Source organism: Oculina patagonica, chromosome 11 (genome assembly GCF_052425735.1).
Source record: "Oculina patagonica isolate OP01 chromosome 11, crgOcupat, whole genome shotgun sequence".
NCBI classification, from domain to species: Eukaryota; Metazoa; Cnidaria; class Anthozoa; order Scleractinia; family Oculinidae; genus Oculina; species Oculina patagonica.
In genome coordinates, this window is record NC_135768.1 from 20,653,691 (window position 1) to 20,679,945 (window position 26,255).

Here is a 26,255-nt window from a genome sequence, read left to right on the forward strand (position 1 = left end):
TGCTGTTCACATCGACATTGAATTTTCGCGCCACGAAAATGTAGACTTTGAATGGAAGGACTTCAAAACAATATTGTGAATATTGTTTTTAAACCTCGCTTGTACTGTTTCTGTTTATACGCTGACGTGTCGGCTTGTACGATTTAAAGCCGGAAGTTGAAGAAGAAATTTAGTTCTACAGTTTTACGATAACACTCGTTTCGTTGTCGATAAAGCGCTGATCAACTGGGAAATGTCTGTGATTCTACGTGCCTCGAGTTTTATTTCACGAAAAGTAAACTGTGCTTTTTGTGGCGCTCGATTTTCATCTTCTACCACAAGATCAAGAAAGGTAACAAGAACAAGTTTAGTTTTATTCTCTTTAATCTCGTGTGGTTAACGTATTTTTTTATATAAAACTGACACAGATTTCTGGTTTCGTGAGGTACGTGAGGACAAAATTTGTACTACAAAATTTGCATGTCACTGAACAAGAAATCTAAGTTTTTGCGCTACACATTTCCGCAAATCTAATAGGTAGATCTTAGTGGTCTTGTGTTCGATGATAACAAATTTATTTTATGAAAGACTAGTTTGTATAGTTTTAATTTCATTTGCTAAAAAGTTTTACTCATTTGCCGTTCACACAGTATAAAAATTCAAAATTTACGTTTTTGCTGATCGGGTGATGCAATGTTATTACATGTGATCGATTGGATTCCTCCAATTCTTATGTTAATTGATCTTTTATATTTGGGAACAAAGAGGTTTATTTATAGGAAACAGTGAGATAAATAAAAGGGCTTATATTCTTGTGACCAAAAATAACCTACCGGTAATTTATATTGGGCTTGAAATTCTACCGGCAGAACTATCTGCGCCCATGAGAAACTAATAAAAGGGAAACTGGTCATATAAACGCCCACGAGAAAAAACGCCCCCTATTTTATGGGTGCAGCTTTCAAGCTGGGAAAACAACATCAAATACCTCTGATCCCGGGGGTAACTCCCATATGAAAGAGACGGGGATGCTCGTCGTCTCGCTTAGGGGTGTAAATTTCGTATTTTGGTCTCTCTCAGGGTGTTCTGGGCAAAATGCCGGTATTTTTAGCCGTCAAGGTCTCGTTTAGGGTTGCTCGCAGTTTTAAAATGTCCTAAAATTGTAGCTTTTAGGGGTCAAAAAGTGTGAGTAACGCCCACATTGGTCTCCGTTGAGCTTTTAATTCAAAATTTCGGACGAGCATCGCTCTCTGTTTAATATGAGAGTCCCCCCCACCAAAGGGCTCTGACCATATCAATTCATCCGAATCACTGTCATTTGTACAAGAACACTATAATTTGTTCTACGTTTAGGATGTTTTTTTTTTAAAATAATTTCTCACCAGCAACTTATAAACTTATTTACTCAGAGTTTGTCAGCATCGTTAGTACTAGAAGATGGAACACGGCTCAAGGGATTTTCCTTTGGACATAGCAAATCCACATCTGGGGAGGTGGTATTTAACACTGGTCTGACTGGGTGAGTTCTTACAAAGTTATAAACTTAGTGATGACCTGTCCCAAGGGAAACAATATTAAGTTTAAATTGTTTTCCTGACAAATGTCATAAAAAGACAACACCTTTTAGGAGCATGGGATATGCATAATTCCTGTTAGTACCGGTATATCCCCGCCCCCCAACTCTTTAATGCACGTATCAATGTTAAACCGCGAGAGGGAGGGGCAGGCATAGGTAGGGGATTTGACAGCAATATTGTCTGCCCTTGGTGGGGACTTTTGACTGTTTTAGTGGACTTTCTTACAGAATTTTATTGAAGTTTTGTGACTCATTGACCAACCACAAATGCCCTGCAGTGGGACATTTTCAAGAACAGAAAACCTCAGCAAAGTTCAAATGCCCCTCCTATTCCGGCCTTCCCCCTCCCATGCAGCTTAACACTGATAGCTGCATGAGTTTTGTTGACCCGTATAAACAAATAAAATGCTGCTTAGAATAATATGATAAAGTTTTCATCAGCATTGTTAATTTTTTTTTATTTGAATTCTACATGTAGGTACCCTGAAGCACTGACAGATCCCAGCTACAGAGGACAGATACTAGCCTTAACTTATCCTATAGTGGGAAATTATGGAGTGCCAAGCACAACTGAGCGAGACAAATATGGTTTATTGAAACATGTAGAATCCGAAAACATACAGGTACAGATGAAACTTTGTTGAGAAAGGCAGAACTTCTGAATTCTATTGCCTGATCTTTTCTCTCCTTGTTTCAGGTTCAATATTATTTCCCATTCATTTTTCAACCTTTCATTCACAATTTTTTTTTCCATTTCTGTTTTTTGACCAGGTGTCAGGATTGCTTGTTCAAGATTACTCTCATAATTACAGCCACTGGAATGCAGTGAAGTCTCTTTCAGAATGGTTACAGGAAGAAAAGGTATTAAAATGCAAATGATTAAAATGATTACCAGCTTAGTGGCGGTCTTTAACCATTGGCCAAGTGTTGACCCACTATCAGCTGACTCTTGACTGATATGTTGATCGACTGTCAGTCAATCTTTCAACCTACTGTGGACCAATATATTGACGGGTATATTAGACAAGATTTTCTATAGTAAACATATTCTGTCCCTCTTTCCGATTCCTCTTTGAATTCATATTTACAAGTAGGATAGAACTGTCACCCATCTACAGTGTATGGTTTTGTGAATCAGATTACTGATGAACATGTAGTTCTTAAATTATAATAATTTGTCACACCTATGTACAACTTATTTCATAGATTCCTGCCTTGTATGGAATAGATACAAGAATGTTGACCAAGACCATTAGAGACAAGGTAAAATAAATGCTTGTTAATCACATGATACATACAAGCCAGTATCAACAAAAAATGGAAAATAATGTGGTAGTTTAAATTATGTTAATAAGTGCTCAATAGTGTTCTTGAAGTGAATTTAAGGCTGTACATGTATTAAAACAGATGTTTCAAGGAAATCCCTTCATTAGTGTGAATTTGATGTCTACATGTAGTTTAAAAAGTAAATATGTTAATGTTTGTTAAGAGAATTTTTTTTAAAAAAGTTACTAAACCTAACAATTTTACCAGTTAGTTTTAACAGCTACACATTCTATAAGTTAGAGTTTTTTTTCACTTCAGGGAACCATCCTTGGCAAAATTGAGTTTGAAAACCAGCCTGTGGAATTTGTGGATCCTAACCAGAGAAACTTGACTGCTGAAGTCTCTGTTGAGGTTGGTTAACCTGTGGTCTGTTATCTGTAGTACTAAAGATGTGATGATCACTGAATTAACTGCCCTGGGGTAGCAGAAACATACTAGAAATTCAAACAATAAGCTATTGTGAAAATATAATTTGGGGAGGGGGGCGGGGAGACAGGAGCCATGGATAATTGGGGGGGGGGGGGTTATTGGGCTGGACAATCCAGTTATTAGGAGAAAAAAATGTACTTACCCAGTAGGAAAATCTACCTTTCCCAGATGACCATGCAGACAGGAGTGTTTTCAAGGCCTGATATTAAATTATATATGTGTAAAGCAAGCAGATCTAGCAGGCATATATTAATCTTGATGCTTTTTTCCAGAAAACACAAATATTTGGTAAAGGAAACCCTTACAAAGTGATAGTTGTTGACTGTGGAGTAAAACAGAACATGATCAGGAACTTGTTGATGGTAATTATTTGAAAAAAAATTGTCTATGAAGGTCAATGAGGGGGACTTTGGGGTTTTCGGTTTCTCGGTTTTGGCCATTTTTTAGATCGGTTTTTCGGTTTTTGCAACAAAAAAGCGTGGTTTTTCGGTTTTGGTGTCTTCTTCGGTTTTCGGGTTTTCCTACTATTAACATAATTATGGTTTTCGGTTTCTGGTACAAATACTAGCGGTTTTTCGGATTTCGTATTTGCTCTCACTGGTTTCCGGTTTTTCCAATTTGGTTAACAGTTTCTCTGAGATCATGCTGGTAGAAAGAAAACCTGCTTTTATGTTTAAAATGCAAGTTAGAGAAGTGTAATGTAGCATGTTAATGAACAAAAATGTCAAGACCCTTTAAAAAATCCCTTTCTTCCTTCTTTCAAAATCTCAAGGTACCAATTAAGGTTACAGCTTCGGAATTTGGAATGTTATGTTTGGTTTTCGGTTTTGATCGAAATTCACTTCGGTTTTTCGGTTTAGTATCATTTTTTGTGGGGTTTTTCGGTTTCTTACAGGCCCCAATGCCCCCCTCGTCAATGGATGCAGTGTTTAATGTAATTACAAACTAAAAAATAACTTCCTAAATAGACCTGTAAGTATAAGACTATCACAACAAAATACACGTAACATAATATGATATCCTAATTTGTCTACATAGATGTACATACAAAACATCTAGCTGTCCAGTCAGAGTTTACATAACTATAACAAGCCACCCCCCTCCCCCCTGCCTATATATTAAGTCAAGACAAACTGTGAACAAGAAAGCTGAGTCATTATTTTGAGGTAACTGTGTGTTTTTTATGTATGTGGCCTAGCCAATTTTAATAATTTGAAATAAGCTCTACCTTCCTTCCTCTCTCGTTACCCCCTTCCCTTCCTGTATCTGGAAGAGTCTTGAAAGAAATAATATCTAGCTTTTAGTATGGAGCTAAGTCTGATAACCTTTCTGTTATTTGTTAGCGTGGTGCAGAGGTTCACCTAGTACCATGGAATTATGACTACTCGGACGACATCTATGATGGTTTGTTTATTTCTAATGGCCCTGGAGATCCCGCAATGGCGTGGGATGCAGTTCTAAATCTGCGCAAGGTTTGCAAGCTTACCTATATACTAATTAATCTGATACAAATAAGTGGGAGGCATAGTGGCCTTATGGTTAGTGTGCTGAACTCCAGATCAAGAAGACCGGGCTCAAACCCTGGCTGAGATCACTTTGTTGTGTTCTTGGGCAAGACACTTTGCTCTCACAGTGCCCATCTCCACCCAGGTATATAAATGGGTACCAGCAAATTTAATGTGGGGTGTAACCCTGCAATGGACTGACATCCCATCCAGGAGGAGTAGAAATACTACTAGTCGTTTAATGTTACAGAAACTTGAATTTAAAGTGCCACCATGTGACTCACCTAGCTTTAAAAGCAGACCTCACCTTTACTTATTATAACCCTTTACCTTTCTAGGAACAGTTAATCAACCCTGACGTCTTGTACTTTTTGGTTGGTCTTTACAGGTGCTGAACAGCAACCGTAGCCAGCCAATATTTGGTATCTGCATGGGGAACCAGATTACAGGTCTGGCTGCTGGGGCAAAGACTTACAAGCTGCCTCTTGGAAACAGGTAGATTCATAACATTAAAAATTCTTGGGTAAAAGTCTTGTGCAATCAGTTTGGGTCATAAGATAGCGTAAGGACAAGTTACGTTTGTGCACTTTCTTGCAGAGGACACAATCAGCCAGTTATTAACCAGCTCAATGGACAAGCATTCATCACTTCACAGAATCATGGATATGCAATTGATGAGGAAACACTTCCTTCAAAATGGAAATCCTTGTTCATTAATGCCAATGACAAGACAAATGAGGTACAGTATGATTTTCTTCCTTTCCTTCTTTTGTTTTTCTTTCTTTCCTTTCTTTCTCCCTTCTTCCTACCCTCATTCCTATCCATCCAGCCTTCCTCCCTCTCGTCCATCTGTCCCTCCTCCCTCCCATCTGTCTGTCCATCCCTCCCTCCTTCCTTCCTTCCTTCCTTCCTTCCTTCCTTCCTTCCTTCCTTCCTTCCTTCCTTCCTTCCTTCCTTCTAAATTTCTTTCTTCCTCCTTTCTTTTGTCCTTCCTTCACTTTTTCTGTGTATTTATATGCAACTTGCCATATTCACCTCAACATAATTATTATGTTTTAAGTCAGTCCGGTGACTTAGATGGTGTTTTTGGAAAATCCTTCTCAGTTAGTCTTTATCTTGTCTTACAGGGCATCATGCACACAGAAAAACCCATATTCACTGCACAGTTTCATCCAGAGGCATTTGGTGGACCAACAGACACTGAGGTTAGTATGTATCATTTAGCACAGGTCCAAGTTAAGAACCCCAGATTCCAGGCTCCTCCATTGTGGTAGACATTTGCCCAGACTGTAATGAACCTAATGAATATATACAGCTCTAGCATGTCTGGAATACATAACAGCTCTGTATGCTAATGAACAAAGAGCTTACCTTTTTAACAATGTTTCTTTTTGCTTGCAGTTTCTGTTTGACACATTCATGGATCTTGTGAAAGGTGGAAGAACTTCAGTAGACCGTGCCATTAGAAAACCCTTCAAAGTTCCGCCACCCCCCAAGGTAAGGTTTTCCTGACTTTACTACTATCCTCTGGGATAAGGCTTCGCTGTCAGACTGTCACCTTTTAACATGAGGCATACCTGTTTCAAACACTAACCCCCATGGCAAAGCATCCTTGTTGCAGTACTTATACTTTCACCCCAAGGCTTTCATTCCTGTGATTGTACTCTCATTTCTCAGTGGACATTTATGTGGGCTCTTTCGCTTAGCATGGCTGCAAGCTAAGTTCTGTGCTCAGTGACTGGATTTTCCAGTCCATCCAGTCTAACCAAGTCAGGAAGTGTCCTGGTGAAACAGACAAAGTGGACGTCAGATTGCATGTGCACATGCTAAACCAATACCCTAACAAAGTACCAGTAGTGCCATCTGTCAATGTGTAGAACTCATAGTCTCCTAATAAAATAACTAGTCAGGAGTATATGAGTTGCTGTATGCTTGTGTCAGCTATACTTGTTGATTCTTGTCAAATTCACAGGTGTCCAAAGTGTTAGTACTGGGATCTGGTGGTTTGTCCATCGGTCAAGCTGGCGAGTTTGATTACTCAGGATCACAGGCAATAAAGGCTTTAAAGGTATGACATTTTTTTATCAGTTGCAGAGTCTTGTTTGATAGCCCGGTTCAAAAGTTTCCAGTTGTTTTACTTCACACTGGCTTTGGCTGTTAAGTCACATAAACTACACTTATTTACTATCAGTGGCACTGTTAATTAAAAGTTATTTGAATTGTGTATTGCAGGAAGAAAACATCAAGACTGTTCTAATGAATCCAAACATTGCCTCTGTACAAACTAACGCTGAAGGAGAGAAGCAGGTAAACAGCAACTTTTTCACCCCCAGATTTAAACCTACTGAGTCAATTAATGAGTTAAGTCTTACTCATTAATGTTTGTTACTTAAACATCAACACAGGCCGATGTAGTTTACTTTGTGCCCATAACCCCAGAATTTGTTGAAGACGTTATAAGGCGTGAAAGGCCTGATGGAATTCTATTGTCAATGGGTGGACAGACAGCTTTGAACTGTGGTATGTGCATAAATAATACTGTTCTTAAAGATTACCAGTATGGGAGGTGCGGTGGCCTAATGGTTAGTGCGCTGGATTCCAGAACGAGTGGTCCATGTTTAAGCCCTGGCCAGGGCACTGCATTGTGTTCTTGGGCAAGACACTCTATTCTCATAGTGCCTCTCTTCACCTAGGTGTATGAATGAGTACCGGTGAATTTAATGCTGGGGTAAACCTGCGCTGGACTAGTAACCCATCCAGGGGGTTTAGAAATACTCCTAGTCGCTTCATGCTACGGAAACAGGGATAAGATCACATCTGATGGGCCACTAGGCTCTAAAGTTTTTTCTTACAAACAAAGTTTGTTCTTATTACAAACTCACTTTTCTGTTCTCATTTTCCACAGGAGTTGAGCTGAATGACAAAGGAGTATTACAAAGATATGGTGTCCAGGTTTGAAAATCTTTTTCATTTTGATCAATCAATCCGAAAGACCAACAAAGGTGAAAGAAGCAAAAATCAGCACAAACGGTGGCTTACAATGAACTTTTAATTTGCATCTTTTTTGTCCTGTCTACTTTACCTTTCTCTTGCACTATATATCCCTCCCCTGTATCTCAAAGTATGTTATTATTTTAGAAGCAACTATAATTCACTGGATGACTAATACCCTTCTCAACTTTTTTCAATGTACAAATAGAAGAATCTCCCATCAATCTAGCTTTAAACTTACAGTGTTTTTAGAGATGCAGGTCATAGTTTACCTAGTATTTAAGGGTTACTTCCCGTGAAGCTAGATGGTGGTTATTTATTGGAGGTTGGAGAGCTCAGTTTAGGCAGAAGCCGTGCCAAGGTTTTGGGTAACACACTTGAGTGCCCTTATCTACCCTGGAGTACAACCTTAAAAGTATTGGTAAACTCAGGGAGATAACTTGTGATGGACTAGTATCTGATTCATTTAAAGTAACTACACTCTCAGTTGATTTATGTTTTATGATAGAAATTAAGAATGCATTGGGTTTTTTTTACATTTCAGGTCCTTGGGACACCAATAGCATCAGTCAAAGCCACAGAGGACAGACAGATTTTTGCTGACAAACTTACAGAGATTGACGAAAAGATTGCACCCAGTGTTGCTGTGGAAACAGTAAGCTAAGAGACCATAACACGATATAATAATAAAATACATTATGGAGACATTGTGGTTATACAGTTTACAGATTCGCATATGCCTTACGTCTTTCAGGAAACTCTCTTAGACAATTGCACTATACACACTTTTATTCCTAATAAGCATTCACAGATCAAAGAAGACCCGTTATGGATGCCATGATATCTTGAAGAAAAAGTCTACACTTTTCAAAGTTCGTCGTTCGTAATCCATCTCTATCTTCCCCAATCTGAACCATTCTTGTTCCTGTTTGGTTTATTATTACCTCTTGGGCGTCTTTCTTCCCTAGCAAAATATTATTTTGATTTCCTTTGATTTGAGTAGAACTCTGTACTTTGCTCTTGACTTGTAAAGTTCTAGTTTCTTGTTCGTAATCCTTCTCAATCTTGCCCTATCTTAACCATCCTTGTTCCTTTTTGGTTTATTAGCACCTCTTGGGTGTGGCCAAACGAGAATGAGAGTCCCTCAGACTCAGAGTTAACAGAAGTTGAACTCTTATCAACTATCATTCGAGCACAAGAGAAAACCCTAGCCTGCTCTCACGAAAATCGAACAGATTCAAATTTGACGAGAGTAGGTGAGAGTTGAAAAGAGCCCACGAAATCGTGCGAGAGCTTCAGGCTAGACAAGAGTGAAGGGCGATTTGAGCTCTCGGCTGCTCTTCATTGCTGTTTGGCCTGGCTTTAATAAGCTACGAGTTTGAGGTTTCCATACTTTTATACATCGCAAGCCTGTTGCCCCCCCCCCCCCCCCCCACTTCAAGTGGTACATAAGCCTTAGGACGGACAGATTTAAAGACTTTTGCTCTCTGTTGTAGATAGAATCAGCAGTGAAGGCTGCCAAGTCCATTGGATTTCCTGTAATGGTTCGTGCTGCTTACGCACTTGGAGGGTTAGGATCAGGCTTGTGTGAAAATGAGGAGAAACTGAGAGAAGTTGCCAGACAGGTAATTTGGTTTTCTGACAGTGTCACTACTAGTTTTGTTTTTGGTTTTTATACAGTCGTTTACTTAAGGCAAGGCTAGTGAGCAGTACTATATACAAACGTGTAAAACGAGTTTTCTCTTTTATGAGTTTCGTCTTATCAACGCAGACGTCATCAGAGAGTTTAGAGTATAACGGAGTATATACCGTAAAATTCCGGTTATAAACCCCCTTGGTTACAGACCCATCTACCTGGAAACAAAAAAATACATCCGATTATCAGCCCCCCCGGATATAAGCCCCTCTCTACCGGATGACAGTACTGAACAGGGCTAAATGTTGCTTTATTATGCGTTTTTAACTTTAAAACTTATTTCGATCAACACTCCAGTGGCTCGTCTCGAAACGTTTTTTTTATTCCGCTTATAAGCCTTCCCGGATATAAGCCCCTCCGCTTATAAGCCCACACAAAACCCCTTACGAAGTTGTATAAGCCCAGGGCTTATAACCGGAATTTTACGTACATGTAAACGTGGACTAAATTTTCCATTAACGTGAACATCCTACTTACATTTCGGAATGGGCATCTTGGAATTAGAACACACAGGTTCGGGCCCAGTAAACTGGCATAAGGTTTCTTAAACAACATCAAACTACATTTTTAGCAGCTAAAGGATTTAGCGCATTCACAGTGTCAAAAAAATTATAATGCAATGCATCGTTTACAAGAAGGCATGCAGGCGCATATAACAACTGGCGTTTTTCTTCTGTTTTCAGGCGCTCACATTATCAAATCAAATTCTCATAGAGAAGTCATTACTGGGCTGGAAAGAGATCGAGTATGAAGTGGTCAGGGATGCTGCTGATAACTGTGTTACTGTCTGTAATATGGAGAACTTTGACCCGCTAGGAGTTCATACAGGTACAACGTTATTCATGTTACAGTCAAACCCAGCTTTACGGGCACCTACTGAATTTGGACACATTATTATGGACAATGTTTTTGGTAATTGTAGTCAGGGATGGCATAAATTGTTAGTGGCTTGACGCTGACTGTTTTCTTGATGTTACTTTGAAGTGTTTTTGGACCCTTCCTCGCTAAAAATGGCGTGCCTCCAGTCAGGATGAAGAGAATTTTTTAAAACGCTTATGTGCCGGATTAAAAGCTAATCTATGCTGCTACATTGTAATCTGGAATAAAAGCTTATCTATATGCTGAAAATGCATGCATTTTCTGTAGTATCCGTCAAGCTTAAATTCTTTTTGCACTAGTCACGTTTCCCAACATTTACGGTGCCAATTTTAACGCTTTACAAGCAACCACCCAAAAGAACTCTGATGGTTTTTTTTTATTTTAAAACCTGTACGGTAAATAATCTTGTGTGAGGAAATCTCGGTCAAGAACAAGCTGTAGTTTTGACAAATTCTTCTTTCTTCATATCAGGTGACTCTGTTGTCGTGGCTCCAAGTCAAACTCTTTCAAATGAGGAATATCACATGCTACGAGAAACAGCCCTAAAGGTTTGATTTGCTACTCTGCTCTACTGCGTACTCTACTCTACTCTACTCTACTCTACTCTACTCTACCCTACTCTACTCTACTCTACTCTACTCTACTCTACTCTACTCTGCTCTCCTCTACTCTACTCTACTCTACTCTACTCTACTCTACTCTACTCTACTCTACTCTACTCTACTCTACTCTACTCTACTCTACTCTACTCTACTCTACTCTACTCTACTCTACTCTGCTCTGCTCTGCTCTGTTCTGCTCTACTTTACTCTACTCTTCTCTTCTCTTCTCTACTCTACTCCACTCTACTTCACCCGACTCCCCTACCCTACCCTACCCCATTTCGCCTCCACATCTACTCCAGTTAAGTCTACTCAGCAACTAAAATTGAAAGTTTTCAGTAATTTCAAAGCGATTGAAATAAAATTCTTCCCACGGGTAATTTCATTGAAATTATAACTAACATGTGGAGTTGGCTTGATCATTCTCTACCAAATCCTAACGAGTCATTTGCTACTTTGTTCGACAGGTCGTGCGCCATCTTGGTATAGTTGGTGAATGTAACATACAGTATGCTCTTCATCCCAAGTCACTGGAGTACTGTATAATTGAGGTTAATGCCCGTTTGTCCAGAAGCTCTGCCCTTGCGTCCAAAGCTACAGGGTAACTACTGAGCCTTATCTGATTAGAGAAACAAACATTTCAAGATGCTCAAAAACATACCTAGACAATAGAAAACTCAAGTATAATTAAGCATAGTTTTGAAGAACAGTACTCGGCAAATGACAGTAACACATTAGGAAGTGTGGATGACTAACGATGGCGAGGATGGAAATGGATTACAATATGGACAAAAGAGAAATCGCGGGGCTTTCTTGTAGAAGACGATTAAAAACTTGACTTTTTAAAAGTATAATGCACGTGCTGCTAATTAACGAAACCTGGTGCTGATGTTTCTGTTCCCGTCATGGTTGCTTAAATTTATTACTGACTTAAAGGTTTCTGTTGATTTTATTTTGCAGTTATCCCCTGGCCTTTATTGCAGCCAAGCTTGCCCTCGGAGTACAGCTTCCTGATATAAAGAACTCGACAACACAGCAAACGACAGCTTGTTTTGAGCCTAGCTTGGATTATATTGTCACCAAGGTTAAATTTGTGTTCAGTGTTAATATGTGGTTTGCACAGGCCTTGAAATGTCCTTGGAAATTTGCCAGATCCTTTAAAAGTCCTTGAAAGTGAAAGAATCGAGTTTTCTCCTAAGATGTCCTTATTTTTCCAGCAGTCATTAAATTTTACTGAGAAGTCCTTGAAAGTTGGAGATTGGCCTGAGAAGGGGGGAGGGGAATCCCATTTCCCATATTTTGTTTGGGATTCTCCTCAGTCCCGGTGACCCAAATCTCATTTTCCCAGTGACAAAATATGCAAATCTGCGCTCCCATTTTACCCCTTCAGGCCCCTCCTGGGACTACAGGAAATAATAGGCGACATTTGGACACCGAAAAATGACAGGGGCATTAATATAGTCTTAGAGCACGTTTTGCGTAGTAGGTTAGGTAATTTGCTGTTGTTTTTGCATGTGACAAAAATTGACTCGTACATCGTTTTATTCATTTCAGATTCCCAGATGGGACCTTGACAGATTTCACATGACATCCAAACAGATCGGCAGCTCAATGAAGAGTGTTGGAGAGGTAAGAATTCCCCACATCCGTTAGGTAAATATCAAATTATCAAACAATCTAATCTAAGTCCGAGTTTAATTTCGTAAAAAAAAATAATTGAAAGTTTTTGATTGCAGAGCTATAAATTTTTCAGGTACTGAAAGATATGGCTCGTACAGTGCTTTGAAAAAGGAAGAGTTATTGTATTTCTAAAACCTATCCCAATTCTTCATGTACTGGTTAGAAGTGTAACTTAGTTTTGTTTGCAGAAGTTGCTCTTCAGTTGCATCAGTCTACCCAGACAAAAACAGGTGTGCTATCCATTCGACGAAAAGAACCGAATTTCGAAAGCATTTTTAAATGGAACTCATAATTTTAGTTCAGAAGACATTTTGCCAAAAAAAGTAACTTGCTGATTCACACTCGATGTCGTTGTTGTTAAAAAAAATAAAATCAATTTGATAAACTTATTTGTGTTTTTGACTTGTGGTGATTTCGTTTAATAGGTTATGGCAATTGGGCGAACTTTTGAGGAAAGTTTCCAGAAGGCTTTACGCATGGTCCATCCCTCAGTAGATGGATTCGTATCAAAGGTAAGTTTTCATTAAATATCGGACTTTTCGTTTACGTAAACCACGACGTCAACGCCAACGAGAATGTCGGTGCAAGAATGACTCTGCACGTGCGTTGTAAAAGATGTTTTAAAATCTCTTAGCCGTTCTCTACAAAGCCACGTGAAATGAAGACACTGTTTTTTTTTTTTATGTTTCAATATTATTATTCAGTTACTACAAATTGGTTAGTGTTTCCATTTACGCTAATAACACTCTTATGTGCGGATACAATTTGCACTTCGCACCCAGAACTTGTTTTGTTTCTTTGTTCTATCCTAGCTTCCCAGCATGCATCAGGAACTATCAGACGGCAGACTTGATGACGAGCTGTGTGTACCGTCAAACACTAGAGTGTACTCCATAGCTAAGGTCAGAAAAGATCCATTAAGTTGAGTTGTCGCTATAATTCCTCAGCGACAGTTGATCTGAATAATGATATAACGCACCAATCATTGAGTAAAGCAAAGTCAGTGTTAAGATTTTATTTTGAAATGAGTGCAGAAAACCTTAGTCAGATTTTCTTGGGTATTTTTTCGTTTTGTGGGCAGCGTTTCATTGCTAATGTAATGCTACTGTGTTTGCTTCGTCAAGCAGTATTACCTGTTCAGAAAACTTGTATAACCAGTGCTCTAACCAATCACACAAACTGCTGTTTATTTCAATCAATTAGGGACAAAATCAAAACCAATCAAAACTTGGTTTTCGTACATTATCCCGCGCTTGGCACGGATTGCCTGTTTCTGCTTCGAGTCCGGATTGGTTCTTGCGTGATCAAAGGTGTACTTTGGTTTTGGCTTTACAAAAGTTTCCAGAAAATGACTTCAAAGACTGGTTTTCACTAGTGAAGAAGTCGTAATCGAAGTCGTAAGAGCGCGAACGACCTGGTGAGAATCGAAAATCGGAGTCGTAAGCAGAGTCATAAGCTTGATGGAATCGCAATCGAAAGAATCAGAACGTTTCCATTTTCTTCCGCTTCCGTCTATGATCCAGTGAAAACTACAATCTTTGACAAAACCTTGGCGCAATTGCTATTTTTCTTACTTGAAACATAAAAAAATTAAGTAATTCCCCCTCTCCCCCTTTACAGTGTTGCATAACATGCAAAAAATAATGTCTTCAATTGTTGCCTACTTCTGCTCACAAACTGAAACGCACTGCACGAGGAGTTTGGGCAAATTGCGCTATCCAAAACGGGGGGATGGGGGTGGGTGTGCCAAAGAGTTTTGTCAATGATTGTAGATTGTTGGAGCAGGAGCGAAAGAAGATTCAACTAATCATAATGTTTGCTTTGACAACTGTGAAAACTAGCTTTAATAAAGAATCAAGGACGGTAAATAATATCAGTTTTATAAAGGGAAAAAAAGCCGGTTTTTTTTTTTTACATCTCCAGGCGCTGCATGAAAACTACTCAGTGGATCAAATACATGAATTGACAAGTATCGACCGCTGGTTCTTACACAAACTGCATCGCATTGTGGAAATAGAAAGAGATATAAAGAACCAGGAACTGTAAGCGTTTAATTAATTAATGTTTAACCCTTTCAACCCTTGAGTATTAATGGTTGGTCAGCAAAAGAACGCGTTATTTTCAAGTGACAACATCTTCGTAATTATAACTTATATGCATACCTAATATAAACAAACGTAACTGAGAACCATTGAAAGAGTTTGGTAAGCTTTAACGAGGCAGACAGTCTTATATTATCCCAGTGGACCGCATGCGCTCCTGGATTATACATATACTATACAAAGGTTGCATTCAGTCAACGGAACATAGCGTTATTTTCGGCAAATCGTCGTTGAAAAGCCGGAAGAATTTCCGATTCGTTTTATCCAATCAAAACCTAGTGTAGACTCTCACGAGTTTACCGGAATTTGTCATGTTACCTCAAGAATACGTCACGTTGCTAAGCAACTGCTCTGACCACTTCCGCGGGCTCGGCCAATTCTCAAAATAATCGCGTTACGTGTTTTGTTAATGGTTTTATTGTGTTTTTTTTTCTTGTTTTTTTTTAAGGGGATCCCTTCAGCGGGAGGGCTTGTTAGAAGCCAAACAAGCTGGATTTTCCGACAGACAGCTTGGAAGGCTGATTGGAGTTCAAGAGAATGACATAAGGAATGAGAGAACCAAACAAGGAGTTAAGCCCTGGGTTAAACAAGTATGTAACTTGGCAAACAGGATTGGAAACTTGATAATCAGGTTCTGTTGTTGCCTAGTAGTCTTCTTAGCAGCCATTTGTTGGAATAACATAATTATAACGCTTCCGGCAGAAATTAAGAAATTTCTACCTTGGGACTTAAAAACAAAGAAACTCTGGAGTTTTGAAACTATAATGACTCACACAAGACAACATGTTTATTTTTTGTTTGAGAAAGATATGGGACGCACCGGGGCCTAATGGTTAGTATGCCGGACTCCGATTTAGTTCTCAGAATAGAGCAGTCCGGGTTCAAGCCCAATCGGAGCACTGCGTTGTGTTCTTGGGAAAGACACTTTTTTCTCACAGTACCCCTCTTCACCCAGGTGTATAAATTTGTACCGGCGAATTTAATGCTGGAGGGTAACCCTGCGATGGACTAGCATCCCATCCAGGAGGGAATAGAAATACTCCTACCCGCTAAATGCTACAGAAACCGGGATAACCTCTGGTCTGATTAACTACTTGGTTCGACAGCAGGCTTAACCATTTTTTACCTTCATTTTGCTCAACAGATCGACACAATGGCGGCGGAGTATCCTGCCAAGACAAACTATCTTTACATGACGTACAATGGCCAGGAACATGACTTGGTGTTTGATGACCAGGGTGTCATGGTGCTGGGGTGTGGTCCTTATCACATCGGCAGCAGTGTGGAGTTTGACTGGTGTGCAGTGTCCTGTATCAGGACTTTGAGAAACCTTGGTATCAACACGGTAAGGTTGTATAAAGAACAAAGGCTACTTTTGGTACGTTCAGTAAAAGTATTTCTCTCAAAGAACGAGCCTCACAAAATGACAGCATTTTTGCAAACTGGTCGGTTTTAACGCAGGGTATTTCTCAGTTTAGATTTAAGAAAAAGAAAACAGTTTCTGTGTTTCTACAGTTATAAAAACACGTTTAAAAGTTTACTGAGGGGGGGGAGAAATGCTGTTTAACTCATGTTAATATGAGTGTTTGGAAAAACTCTACTGAAACACGGAAACGTTGTGTTCTATTTGCTTTATAAAATATACTATAGTTTAAAGACTTTTGATTGTAGACGTATTATTGTTTTTTCGTTCTCAGGTTGTAGTGAATCATAACCCTGAGACTGTTAGCACTGATTATGATGAATGTGATCGCCTTTACTTTGAGGAACTTTCCCTTGAACGAGTCTTGGACATCTACCAACAAGAGGTAATACGTCCTGCACAATTAATTTGTTAAGCTTCAAAGCATTGTAGCGGGTTTTCTACTGAATGTGTAATTCACAGAGCCATTCGCAATGAAAATAGCGCGGGAAAAGCTCCGTGACAAGCGCGGGAAAACATGGAACCCGTGGTAAGCGCGCGAAAAATGTTAAACCGGTGCGAACTGGCGGTAAAAGCGCGGGAAAATTTGTTTCGGGCTGCAAGCGTAATTGGCGATGGACTGTGAGTAGAGAGGAGGGGGTCGTGATCTTTTATAACTATAATGCAGTGAAAACCGTCACCTACTTGAGCCTCTTTACAGGGTTTAAATTTGCTTCCTTTGAGCACTTTGCTTGTTTTTTTTGCAGGTTTGTAATGGTGCTGTGATCTCAGTTGGCGGTCAGATTCCTAATAATCTGGCTCTTCCTCTGTACATGAATGGTGTCAATGTCCTGGGTACCTCCCCCCTGATGATAGACGCTGCAGAGGAAAGGTAAGACACGCTGCATGTAGCGAGCATGAGGTATCCTCACTAATAAGCAAACGTCAAGTTAGTTTCAAAAGTGTTTCACTGCTCACTTCCTTGCGGTTCAAAGTTTTCCTTCTGAGGAATCTTTCCTATAAAATCTTTTTTCTTTCTCTTCAGATCTCGTTTTTCTGCAATTCTCGATGAGATAGGAGTCGGACAGGCGCCGTGGCGAGCCGTGTCATCTGTGGTGAGTGGCTAACTTCATTCTGCAAAAAAATTGTGATTAAAGTGTTGTAAGTTCACCTCTAATGTGTTCTGTTTTAGGATGACGCGCTGGATTTCGCTGCCACTGTTGGTTACCCCTGTCTTTTGAGACCTTCCTACGTTCTCAGGTAAAGAGTACATCAGAATGGCAATAACGCCTTACTATACACATTTACTCAACTCTTATCGTAAATTGTAATAAATTTATGTTATTTGCCCGCCGGGAGGGCCGTAAAGGGAAAAACTGTACCTGAGGTCTTAAGTACGGCCCGAAGCCGTGCTCAAGATCGAGGGCACAGTTTTTTCCTATACGGACCTCCCGGCCGGCAAATAACATATATTTATGCAGCAATGCCTACAATACAGCAACTTAGGAAAACTTTTCAGACTCCATTTTCTCTTGTTGAAGTACATGTTGTTGTTGTTTTTTTTTCAGCGGTTCAGCCATGAACGTGGCTTACGGTCCAGTGGAGCTGAAGAAGTTTTTAGAAGAAGCTGCTAGAGTATCTCAGGTGAGCTGCTACTGCTACTGCTACTACTTCTACTACTTCTACGTGTAACTGCGTGTGGAGAGAGGCACTATAAAAGAAAAGTGTCTTACCCAAGAACAAAACGCAGTTCCCCGGCCAGGGCTTGAACCCGGACTGCTTGATCTGAGTCCAGCGTGCTAATTATTAGGCCCCGCGGCCTAAATAAGGCAGATGTTTTTGTTGTTGTTGTTGTTGTTGTTTTTGTATTTTACCAGGGTTAGAGTACATTACCTTATTGTTTCTTATTTTCGCGGGAACTTAATTTCGCGAAAATGGAACGGGAATATTTCCCGAGAAATACGTATAATTAACATAAAAAGTACAATAGGAAACGTTTAATATAAATTTTTGCGGGTCTTTAATTTTGCGATTTTTAAAAAATCGCGAAAATTAAGTCCCGCGAAAATAAGTAACAATAAGGTATATAAAATAATGTTGTGTTCTGTATTCAGGACCATCCTGTCGTGATGACAAAGTTCATCGAGGGCGCACGAGAAATTGAAATGGATGCTGTGGCTAAAAACGGAAAGGTAAGTAATCTAAACTATACTTTAGCTGAAGTTGTACTTTGTTTCACGCGTCTGCTTACTATCGATCTCTTCTGCGGTTTAACAAATGCTAATCTCGTGATACCTTTTGTGGCTTGCTTAGCCGCTTAAGTTTAAAGTAATTGTGTTACGGATTTTAGCCAAATTTAGGCATAAGAAAATGGCCATCAAATTGAGTGAGATAAAAATAGCCTCTTAGAACAGTGAAAGAATATTTCAATAACACAGCAAATAATACAAAATAAGGTGCGGATGGACAAAAATTGGAGAAGATTGAAACAGATTGGATCATTGCTATATGGATTTTGAAAAACTGTTAGGCTGAACAGTTTTCAAAGTTTATGTCGTTTGTTTGCAACTTAATTAAATGAAAAACGTCCGGGACACATATTTGTTTGTAATGGCACCATGGTTTTGCCATTTAGATCCATAAAGGTAATTTCTTGCAAACATTAAGTTTCATAGCTTAACTCAGCCGTGACACAGTCTCTTTAAGTTGAACACTTGGACACTTTCCCGTCTTCGCAGCACTTTATGTTTTTCACTATTGTTTACTTGTTAGTCGCTGAAGCTGTTGTCTGTTTTCTATAGGTTGTTGCTCATGCTATTTCTGAACACGTGGAGAATGCTGGTGTTCATTCAGGAGACGCTACGCTGATCTTACCTCCACAGACCATCAGTGATGAAGACATCGCACAGGTAGGTGTTATTAGGTGGGCGTCGGCTAACCACGTGCTTCCACGTGTTTTATGTTCAAGGTAGCGACCTTTGGCAGGTTGTTATAGTGACGTAGGTGTGGCTGACCACGTGTTGCCGTGTGCTTGCACTGACTGTTCCTCACATGTAGGGGCATTTACAAGGTGGTTTGGTATCTTACTTAGGGCGCTTTCCTTTAGTCAGAACTGTCCGGCCGGTCCGTTGGTTTTGAATGTGAAATGGGCCCTTTCCACGAGATTTTCCCACAAATCCACTACAACAGTGTATAATATTTATGCATTGACTGATTTGACAGGGCAAATCTGACTAAAAACGGAATTCTCGGCTCCAATATACCGGTCTGGCCGGCCAGTTCTGACTAATGGTAAGCGCCTGGCTTCGTCAGCCATCCAAGAAAGCTCAGTTTTGTTAAGGTTTATTAAGGGCATCGTTAAAGACCATTCCTCGGTAACAGCAAGAGTTTTATCACCTAACACTGAACGTGTTTATGAATCGAAGGACTTCGCTTCCTTTTTTTAAGCAAAAGTTTTGTTTGTTTTACAGGTCAAAGAGGCAACTAGAAAAATTGCTGAGAAGTTTAACATTTCTGGTCCGTTTAACACGCAATTTCTAGCCAAAAATGGCAACATAATGGTGAGATAAGTTGTTGCTAAAATAGATTATTTCAGTACCAGTGGTAACCACAGTTAGAAAGTGCGGGCCTCGATGCAGTTAAGAGAAGGTACTGGGAGGGAAGTGTTTTTTGTTAGTTTGGAAAATTACTTCAAGTCGAAGTTTTTGGGAAGTTTTCCAGAAGTTGGCATAACTGTGGTAATTGAGATTTCTTTTATAAACTGCGGTTGTTTATTGGGAGTCTGTCCACCGAGAATAACAGTATCTCAATGTGTGCGAAATTATGATGATTTTTTTACGTGTTTGATATTACCAATCATATGTTGACAAGTTTGCCATGTTTCAATGGTGAATAAGCCAAAGTTTATCGATATTAAATTTTTCAGACAGTGTCGATAAATCACTGGACAAAAGAAAATTATTCCGAGTAAGGTCGAGTAACGCGTCACGCTTAAGTCACGAATGTTTTTTATCGTTTCCTATTGCCGCGAACCAATCAGAGTTGTTTTTTTGATTGACAGTTTTGCGAAGTGTAGTCGAGCACGCGGTGTGAATTGAGATGTGATTTTCCTCCGTCGGCAAACTCGCTTTGTTGTCAGTGTTATAAGGAATTTCTCGAGAATAACCGTTGTTGGAATCATTCGCTTTGCCGTAGTTTATCTGTGATACAATCACAGCAGATCTCCTCAAAAGCAACACCTATAAAACAACGTCTGCAAAACGTAATGTCTGCAATCTTCCGACAGAAGCCTCATTTTTCGCATTCTTATCGCTCTTGGAGACAAGATTTTTCTCTTCCGGTGTTACGACAAACTGTCGTGATTGACACATTTTTTGCATTCCGATCGTTCTTAGTGGAAGAACAAAATTTTCAACTTCCGGTTTGCAGATAGCTTTTATAAACGTGGCGCGCACGCGTAATACGCAATCCGCTGGTCACTGTCAAGATTAGGGTTGCGGGCCTCTCTTGGGCCCGCAATTAGAAATGAGCGCCGGCAATTGCAACTGTGTCGACAGGGAGTAATTCGGAGTTTGAGATTCATATACGTGATTTGAGTTTGTTGATTGTCTTTGCAAGGGATATCTGAGATAGTGGGTTCTAGGGATTTCTGGAATAGGGGTGTCTAGGTGTCTAACTTTCATATATTTGTGCAACAAGTAAAGTTGTTTTCCGCCAAGCCTTTCCCGCGAAAATTACTGTTTTTGATGAAGTCAGCTGCTACTTAACTTGCGAGGAAATACTGAAATCATCGCTTGAAGTGCAATCAGTCTGACAGCACTTCAATCGACTCAGAACACTCCGAAAAAAGTTTCCTCGCATGTATCCGCTATGTTAACTTTCCAGGTAGACGAGATACTGTAGTTACGTGTCAAGAGTCTATTACGAAATCGCTTGTAATTGGCTATCTGAAACCAATACGCGGGGAAATCTTATCCAAAAATAACTTTACTTGTGAAAACGCCGTTTCACAGACGCAGCATGGACGTTGCACGCTCCGAGTAATGGTGTCCTGCTAGGGTACGATCCCCTGGGACGTCTGGGATACGGAGTTCCTAGATATGACAATCGAGACCTGACCAGGCGTATGTTATCTTTTCCTATTTTTCATCTGACAGGTTATTGAATGCAATCTGCGTGCGTCTCGCTCCTTTCCTTTCGTCTCCAAAACAGTGGGCACAGATTTCATTAGTGTGGCTACTAAAGTAATGGTAAACTATCCTCTTGACGAGCACACACTACCTCACCTAGCCACGCCTCTGCAGCCGTCTGGATATGTTGGCATCAAGGTTTGTCAGCTAAATTCTCTGGTTATTGGTTATCTCTAAAGATAGGAGGGTACTTTTACGGACGGGGTTCCGGGTCACGAGCTATACAAGGGCTGCCACAGGCCAGAAAAAAACGTTTAGGGAAAACGCTTTGCAAGGTCAAGGAATTGTGTATCTGGTCAAGGGAATTCTTAATTTCTTGTCAAAGTCTGGGCAAAAATCAGAAAAGTTAGTATCCAGTCAGGAAACGGTCAAAGAATTTTACTTTAGGGTTCAGGTCTTGATAGTGACAATCTTATTAATTAAGGTTAATTAAAATGTTTTATGGCACGCAAGAGAAATTTAAGCAAATTTAAAGGTACATTTTACTTTTTCAGGTTATCAGTCTTATTATAGTCAGCGAAAATTGCTTTCTGGTCAGTAAAAAGTCGGAGATTTTTTTTTCTTCGTGGCTTGCAACCATGACTACCTTATTTTCTTTGGACAATATTTAGGTGATTTAGGTGTTAGCACTCTGAAGATAAATCTCCCCCCTAACTGCTTCATTCAGTCTATATGGCAGGTTGTGTTTTTTATACACAGAGTAATGTTTGCTCTCACTTGTGGTAACTAACTTAGTTTGCTTATATCTTAAGCGCATGCGTGCATGTCTTTCTTACTTCAGGCGCCGATGTTTTCGTGGCCAAGACTGCGCGATGCTGATCCGCTGTTGAGATGTGAAATGGCTTCCACTGGAGAGGTGAGGCGATATATAAGGAATTGAAAAACAACAAGAAATGAGCTAATGATTTTATTTCGTCCTTTCTAGCAAGAACTACGATTCTAATGCGCACATTGATTGATTCTGTGTAGGTTGCCTGTTTTGGAGCCAATGCTAATGCTGCCTTTCTCAAGGCTTTGATGTCAACTGGGTTCCGTCTGCCTAAGAAGGGCATTCTGATTGGTATTCAGGTATGATGATTGACAGACTCACTATAATTAACATTTAGGTTTGTAAAAGAAGGCACGCAAGCTCTTAGTAATTTGAAAATGCTCACATTAACTAGTGTACTGAAACTATTACTTGCGTCATGTCCTGCTTATGTTGCTCTTATATTCTATCTCGTCTCTGAAATTATATTTCTTCTTTGTTGGTGTAAAATAAAGGTAAAGTCTGCATGCGAACTTAGTGGACCATCAGGCCGGACCTTATCCTGGTTTCCGTGGCATGAAGCGACTAAGAGTATTTTTGACTCCCCCCTGAATGGGACGCTGGTCCATCTCAGGGTTACCTCCAGCAGTAAATTCGCTGGTACCCATTTGTATACCTGGGTGGAGAAAGGCACGGTGAGAGTAAAGTGTCTTGCCTAAGAACACAACGCAGTTCCCCGGTTAGGGACCGTTCGATCTGGAGTCCAGCACACTAACCATTAAGCCACCACGCCTCCTAACAGTGTAACCCTCGCGATAACTTATGTAATGCTGGGGTTGCTGTCTGTCAAATACATCTTTTCTCGTCACTGCAACGAACAAGTAAAGACGAGCTAGATCTGGATAGAGTGCAATCTCATATTTTGCTACGCCAAGGTTTCTTTCGAGAGACATAGATTTAAGACAGATTCTCCCAACTATTATTTTAAAAGAACTTGTAAAGATGTGACAGGAGAATTTACATGTTGAAATAGTTAACCCAAATGACTGTATTCACTTTGCTTTTCGCTTCGTGTTCTTAACAGCAATCCTTGCAGCCAAAGTTCCTACCAACGGCCAATCAACTTCATAAACTAGGATTCACTTTGTACGCTACAGAGGCCACGGCGCAGTATCTGAACACGCACAATATACCGGCTGAACCAGTTGAATGGCCACTGCACAGTGTCGGTGTGAACCCAACAGCTACCAGGTAAGAAATATAGAATAATACATGGGTGCCTGGAGGTATGAAATTTCTTTCACGAGTGAGCGCACTCCCGAACATTTCCGAGATTGACGAAGTTTCCCGAAGACTTCCGAGGAAGTCAAACATATTTAACGTCATCGATATCACCTCAGTAAAATTATCGTATTTTTACGTTTGTTTTTCTCAGGGCTGGAAATCTTTGTAAAACACTGCAGTTTATATGATAATTGCTAAAAACGAGCCGTCAGAATTCACTTGTTTCGGGAAGCTTCAGTTACCACACAAAACTCCACTTCCACACAAAACTTTTCTTCCACAGAAATTTATAACTATTTTTTACAGTCCAAGCTCCTAATTTTACCGTTTTGTTACAGATTGATCCAAGATAAAGAAGTTGACTTGGTGATCAACTTGCCGAATCAGAACACCAAATACATCAAAGATAACTACCTTATACGAAGATCGTCTATCGACAGTGGGGTCCCACTTATTACCAATTTAGAGGTATTGTGAAATTTGGCCAGCAAAAGTGCAAACGTGTTTCTTTTGCCTTTAAAGTTTACACCCCCACAGGCAGCCCAAGCTAACGATAAGAGTCACTGTACACTAAGACTCATTTATAAGGGTTTGTATGGGAATGAAACAATTTTGTTTTACGATATATAAATTCGATCGTTGCTCTTATTGTTACCTTGGGCTGCCTGTGACGCCCCGGGCGAGGGGACGGTACTACCTATAGTGGACTATACGGGAAGGCCCTGCCTGAAAGGTGTACCTTTTTCGGGCTGGGGGTATATAAAAAGGAAGGGATTTCGCGTATTTGAATAATTTAAGGGGATACTCAAGTTAAATGTTTAGAAAAGAAATATAGTATTTCTACTGTATGTACGAGAAAGGGGCTCCGTTTTCCATTTTCTGTCAAAAATGGTATATACAAGGGAAAGGGTTCGAACCTCGTGGCAGATCCTCCTCGTATAAAAGTTTACTGAGTATCCCCAAGGGGGAGGGGTACGCTCTCCGTCATACGGTGCATAGAAACCCATTATGTGGTCAAGATTGTAAAGGATTGCGTTACAGGCCCAGCCAGGGGGGGTAGTAGGATACCAATATACCCCATTTTTTCCCCCTGGGATACCAATATACCTGAAAATCGCAAAAACGTTGATACCAAATACCTAAAATTATTAAATCCGATAACAAAGGCTGGTGTAACTAGGGGACGGACAATTATTTGTTTGGAGAGGAGGGATCCAATTTTTTTCAAGAAAAACATTTTTTTTTCGGGCTGTGCCTGCAGACAATTATTTTGTGTGTCCAGATAGTAGCCTTGGTTGGTAATTTACGTATAGAACTCAAAATAAAACATTTTCTTTTCCTCAAGCACTGAGGATAAGACACTTTAAAAAAGATTCAGGAAAACAAAATACTTAATACCCGTATTTCGGCAAAAGATACCAAATACCTTGGTTAAAAACACCCAAGATACCGTATGCCCAAAACCCCTGGCCGGGCCTGTGCGTTAGCATAGCCCGTTTCAAGTAAGTCTGCTGGAGCTGTCTAACTTTAGTGGTGTTAACTCTTGCGCACGTTTCGTTTAAAAGAAAACTTTTGAGCTCTTCGTGATCGCCCACGTTTGTGTTCAACTCTCTTAGAGAGCTGTTGTTTGTATAAAAAGTATTGTTGTTGGTGGTAGTGGTAGTATTATTGTTGTCGCTGTTTTTGTTGGTATTGTTGTTGTTTGTCGCTGTCATTGTTGTTCAACTGTTTCCTTTCTTCTTAATTTTTAGGTTGTGAAAATGTTTGCCGAAGCTCTTTCAGAAACAGGCAAAATTGATGCCACTTCTCTCTTCCACTATCAGAAGTCGTCCAACAGAAAAGCAGTACCCTAAAAGGGAAAAACTGTAAATTATTAACTCCTGAAAAAACAAATCACAAATCTATGAAATCGCCTGGATGTTAATATTCACTTTTCTTCCCGAAAAGTGATGCTTAGTTCGAAGGTGATATTTTTGCCGTTAAGCGGTGTTATTTAAAAAACACACAAAGTGTGGTCGGATAATATTATTTTTGTAGTATTGTTGTAAACTTATATCAATAGTGAAAGGAAATAAATAGACGTATTTAATGCCGCGGGAAGCTCCTCTTTAGGAAAGAACGAAAAAACGTTTTGGAGATAGCAAATCCATGCGACACTGTCGAAAGTAGGCTTGATTTTTTTGTTCATGTTTTAAAAATGCCCTTTCCAACGTACATCGTACACAAAAAGATGAAACGGCCGTCTTAAAAGTGGGGTTCGCCAAAACTTAAAACGCGCCCCATGGTTCCAAACTAAAAGCTGACGCAGAGTCGAGGCTGGGCCCACATATAACGCACAGACAATCCAGTGAACCAATCAAAACTCGAAGCAAATACGTGTAGCCGGCGTGAAGCGCGGGAAAACGCGCGCGAGTGAGTCACGATTGGTTTTGGGTTTACTTCTGATTGGTTAAGAAAACTGACGCGGGATCACTAACTGCAGTAATGCTTAATCAAGAGGGTCTCAATGGGGTTAACCGTTAGCCGTAAGACGGCCAAAAATTTAGCCATTAGGCGTAAAAATTGGAAAGTTTTAACCGTTAGCCGTAAAATATGTTAACCGTAAAAAATCGGTCAGTAATTTAAAATAAACCAAACTAGTTCACTTCATCGTCCCAGAATGGTCCTAAGACCAAAAATATGTTTTTCAATAATGGAAATTAATTTTTAACTTATAAAAACAATGGAAATTAATTTTTAACTTCTGTTAACCGTAATGGAAAAAAATTAACCGTTAGCCGTTATACAGCCAAAATTTAACCGGTAACCGAAAAAGCCACCACCCCATTGAGACCCTCTAATCAAAGCAATGGTGAATTACTTTCGAC

General features: G+C 39.8%; 1 protein-coding gene across 1 annotated transcript; it reads left to right on the forward strand.

Moving 5' to 3' along the window:
* The first annotated feature begins 71 nt into the window (after positions 1-71).
* On the forward strand, positions 72-25,243 carry LOC144630671 (carbamoyl-phosphate synthase [ammonia], mitochondrial-like). The gene is made up of 42 exons (XM_078489037.1): positions 72-331; positions 1,389-1,498; positions 2,034-2,178; positions 2,327-2,416; positions 2,762-2,818; positions 3,140-3,232; positions 3,583-3,672; positions 4,654-4,782; positions 5,204-5,310; positions 5,413-5,554; positions 5,943-6,020; positions 6,217-6,312; positions 6,788-6,883; positions 7,048-7,122; positions 7,221-7,335; positions 7,721-7,767; positions 8,351-8,461; positions 9,303-9,431; positions 10,186-10,330; positions 10,853-10,929; positions 11,451-11,584; positions 11,944-12,067; positions 12,538-12,612; positions 13,089-13,175; positions 13,476-13,565; positions 14,587-14,705; positions 15,214-15,355; positions 15,910-16,110; positions 16,463-16,573; positions 16,935-17,059; positions 17,213-17,282; positions 17,360-17,427; positions 17,736-17,811; positions 18,282-18,359; positions 18,969-19,076; positions 19,638-19,727; positions 21,324-21,494; positions 22,138-22,212; positions 22,326-22,424; positions 23,189-23,355; positions 23,727-23,856; positions 25,140-25,243. Exons 1-42 carry the CDS (start codon positions 233-235, stop codon positions 25,239-25,241), a joined length of 4,473 nt encoding a protein of 1,490 aa, XP_078345163.1. The 5' UTR covers positions 72-232; the 3' UTR covers positions 25,242-25,243.
* The last annotated feature ends 1,012 nt before the right edge of the window (positions 25,244-26,255 follow it).

Coding starts and splice junctions, on each gene's coding strand:
- LOC144630671 (XM_078489037.1), top strand. CDS start 233: ATGTCTGTGATTCTACGTGCCTCGAGTTTTATTTCACGAAAAGTAAAC. Junction 6,884..7,047: donor AGGCAATAAAGGCTTTAAAG/GTATGACATTTT, acceptor TGTGTATTGCAG/GAAGAAAACATCAAGACTGT. Junction 17,812..18,281: donor AAGCTGCTAGAGTATCTCAG/GTGAGCTGCTAC, acceptor TTCTGTATTCAG/GACCATCCTGTCGTGATGAC.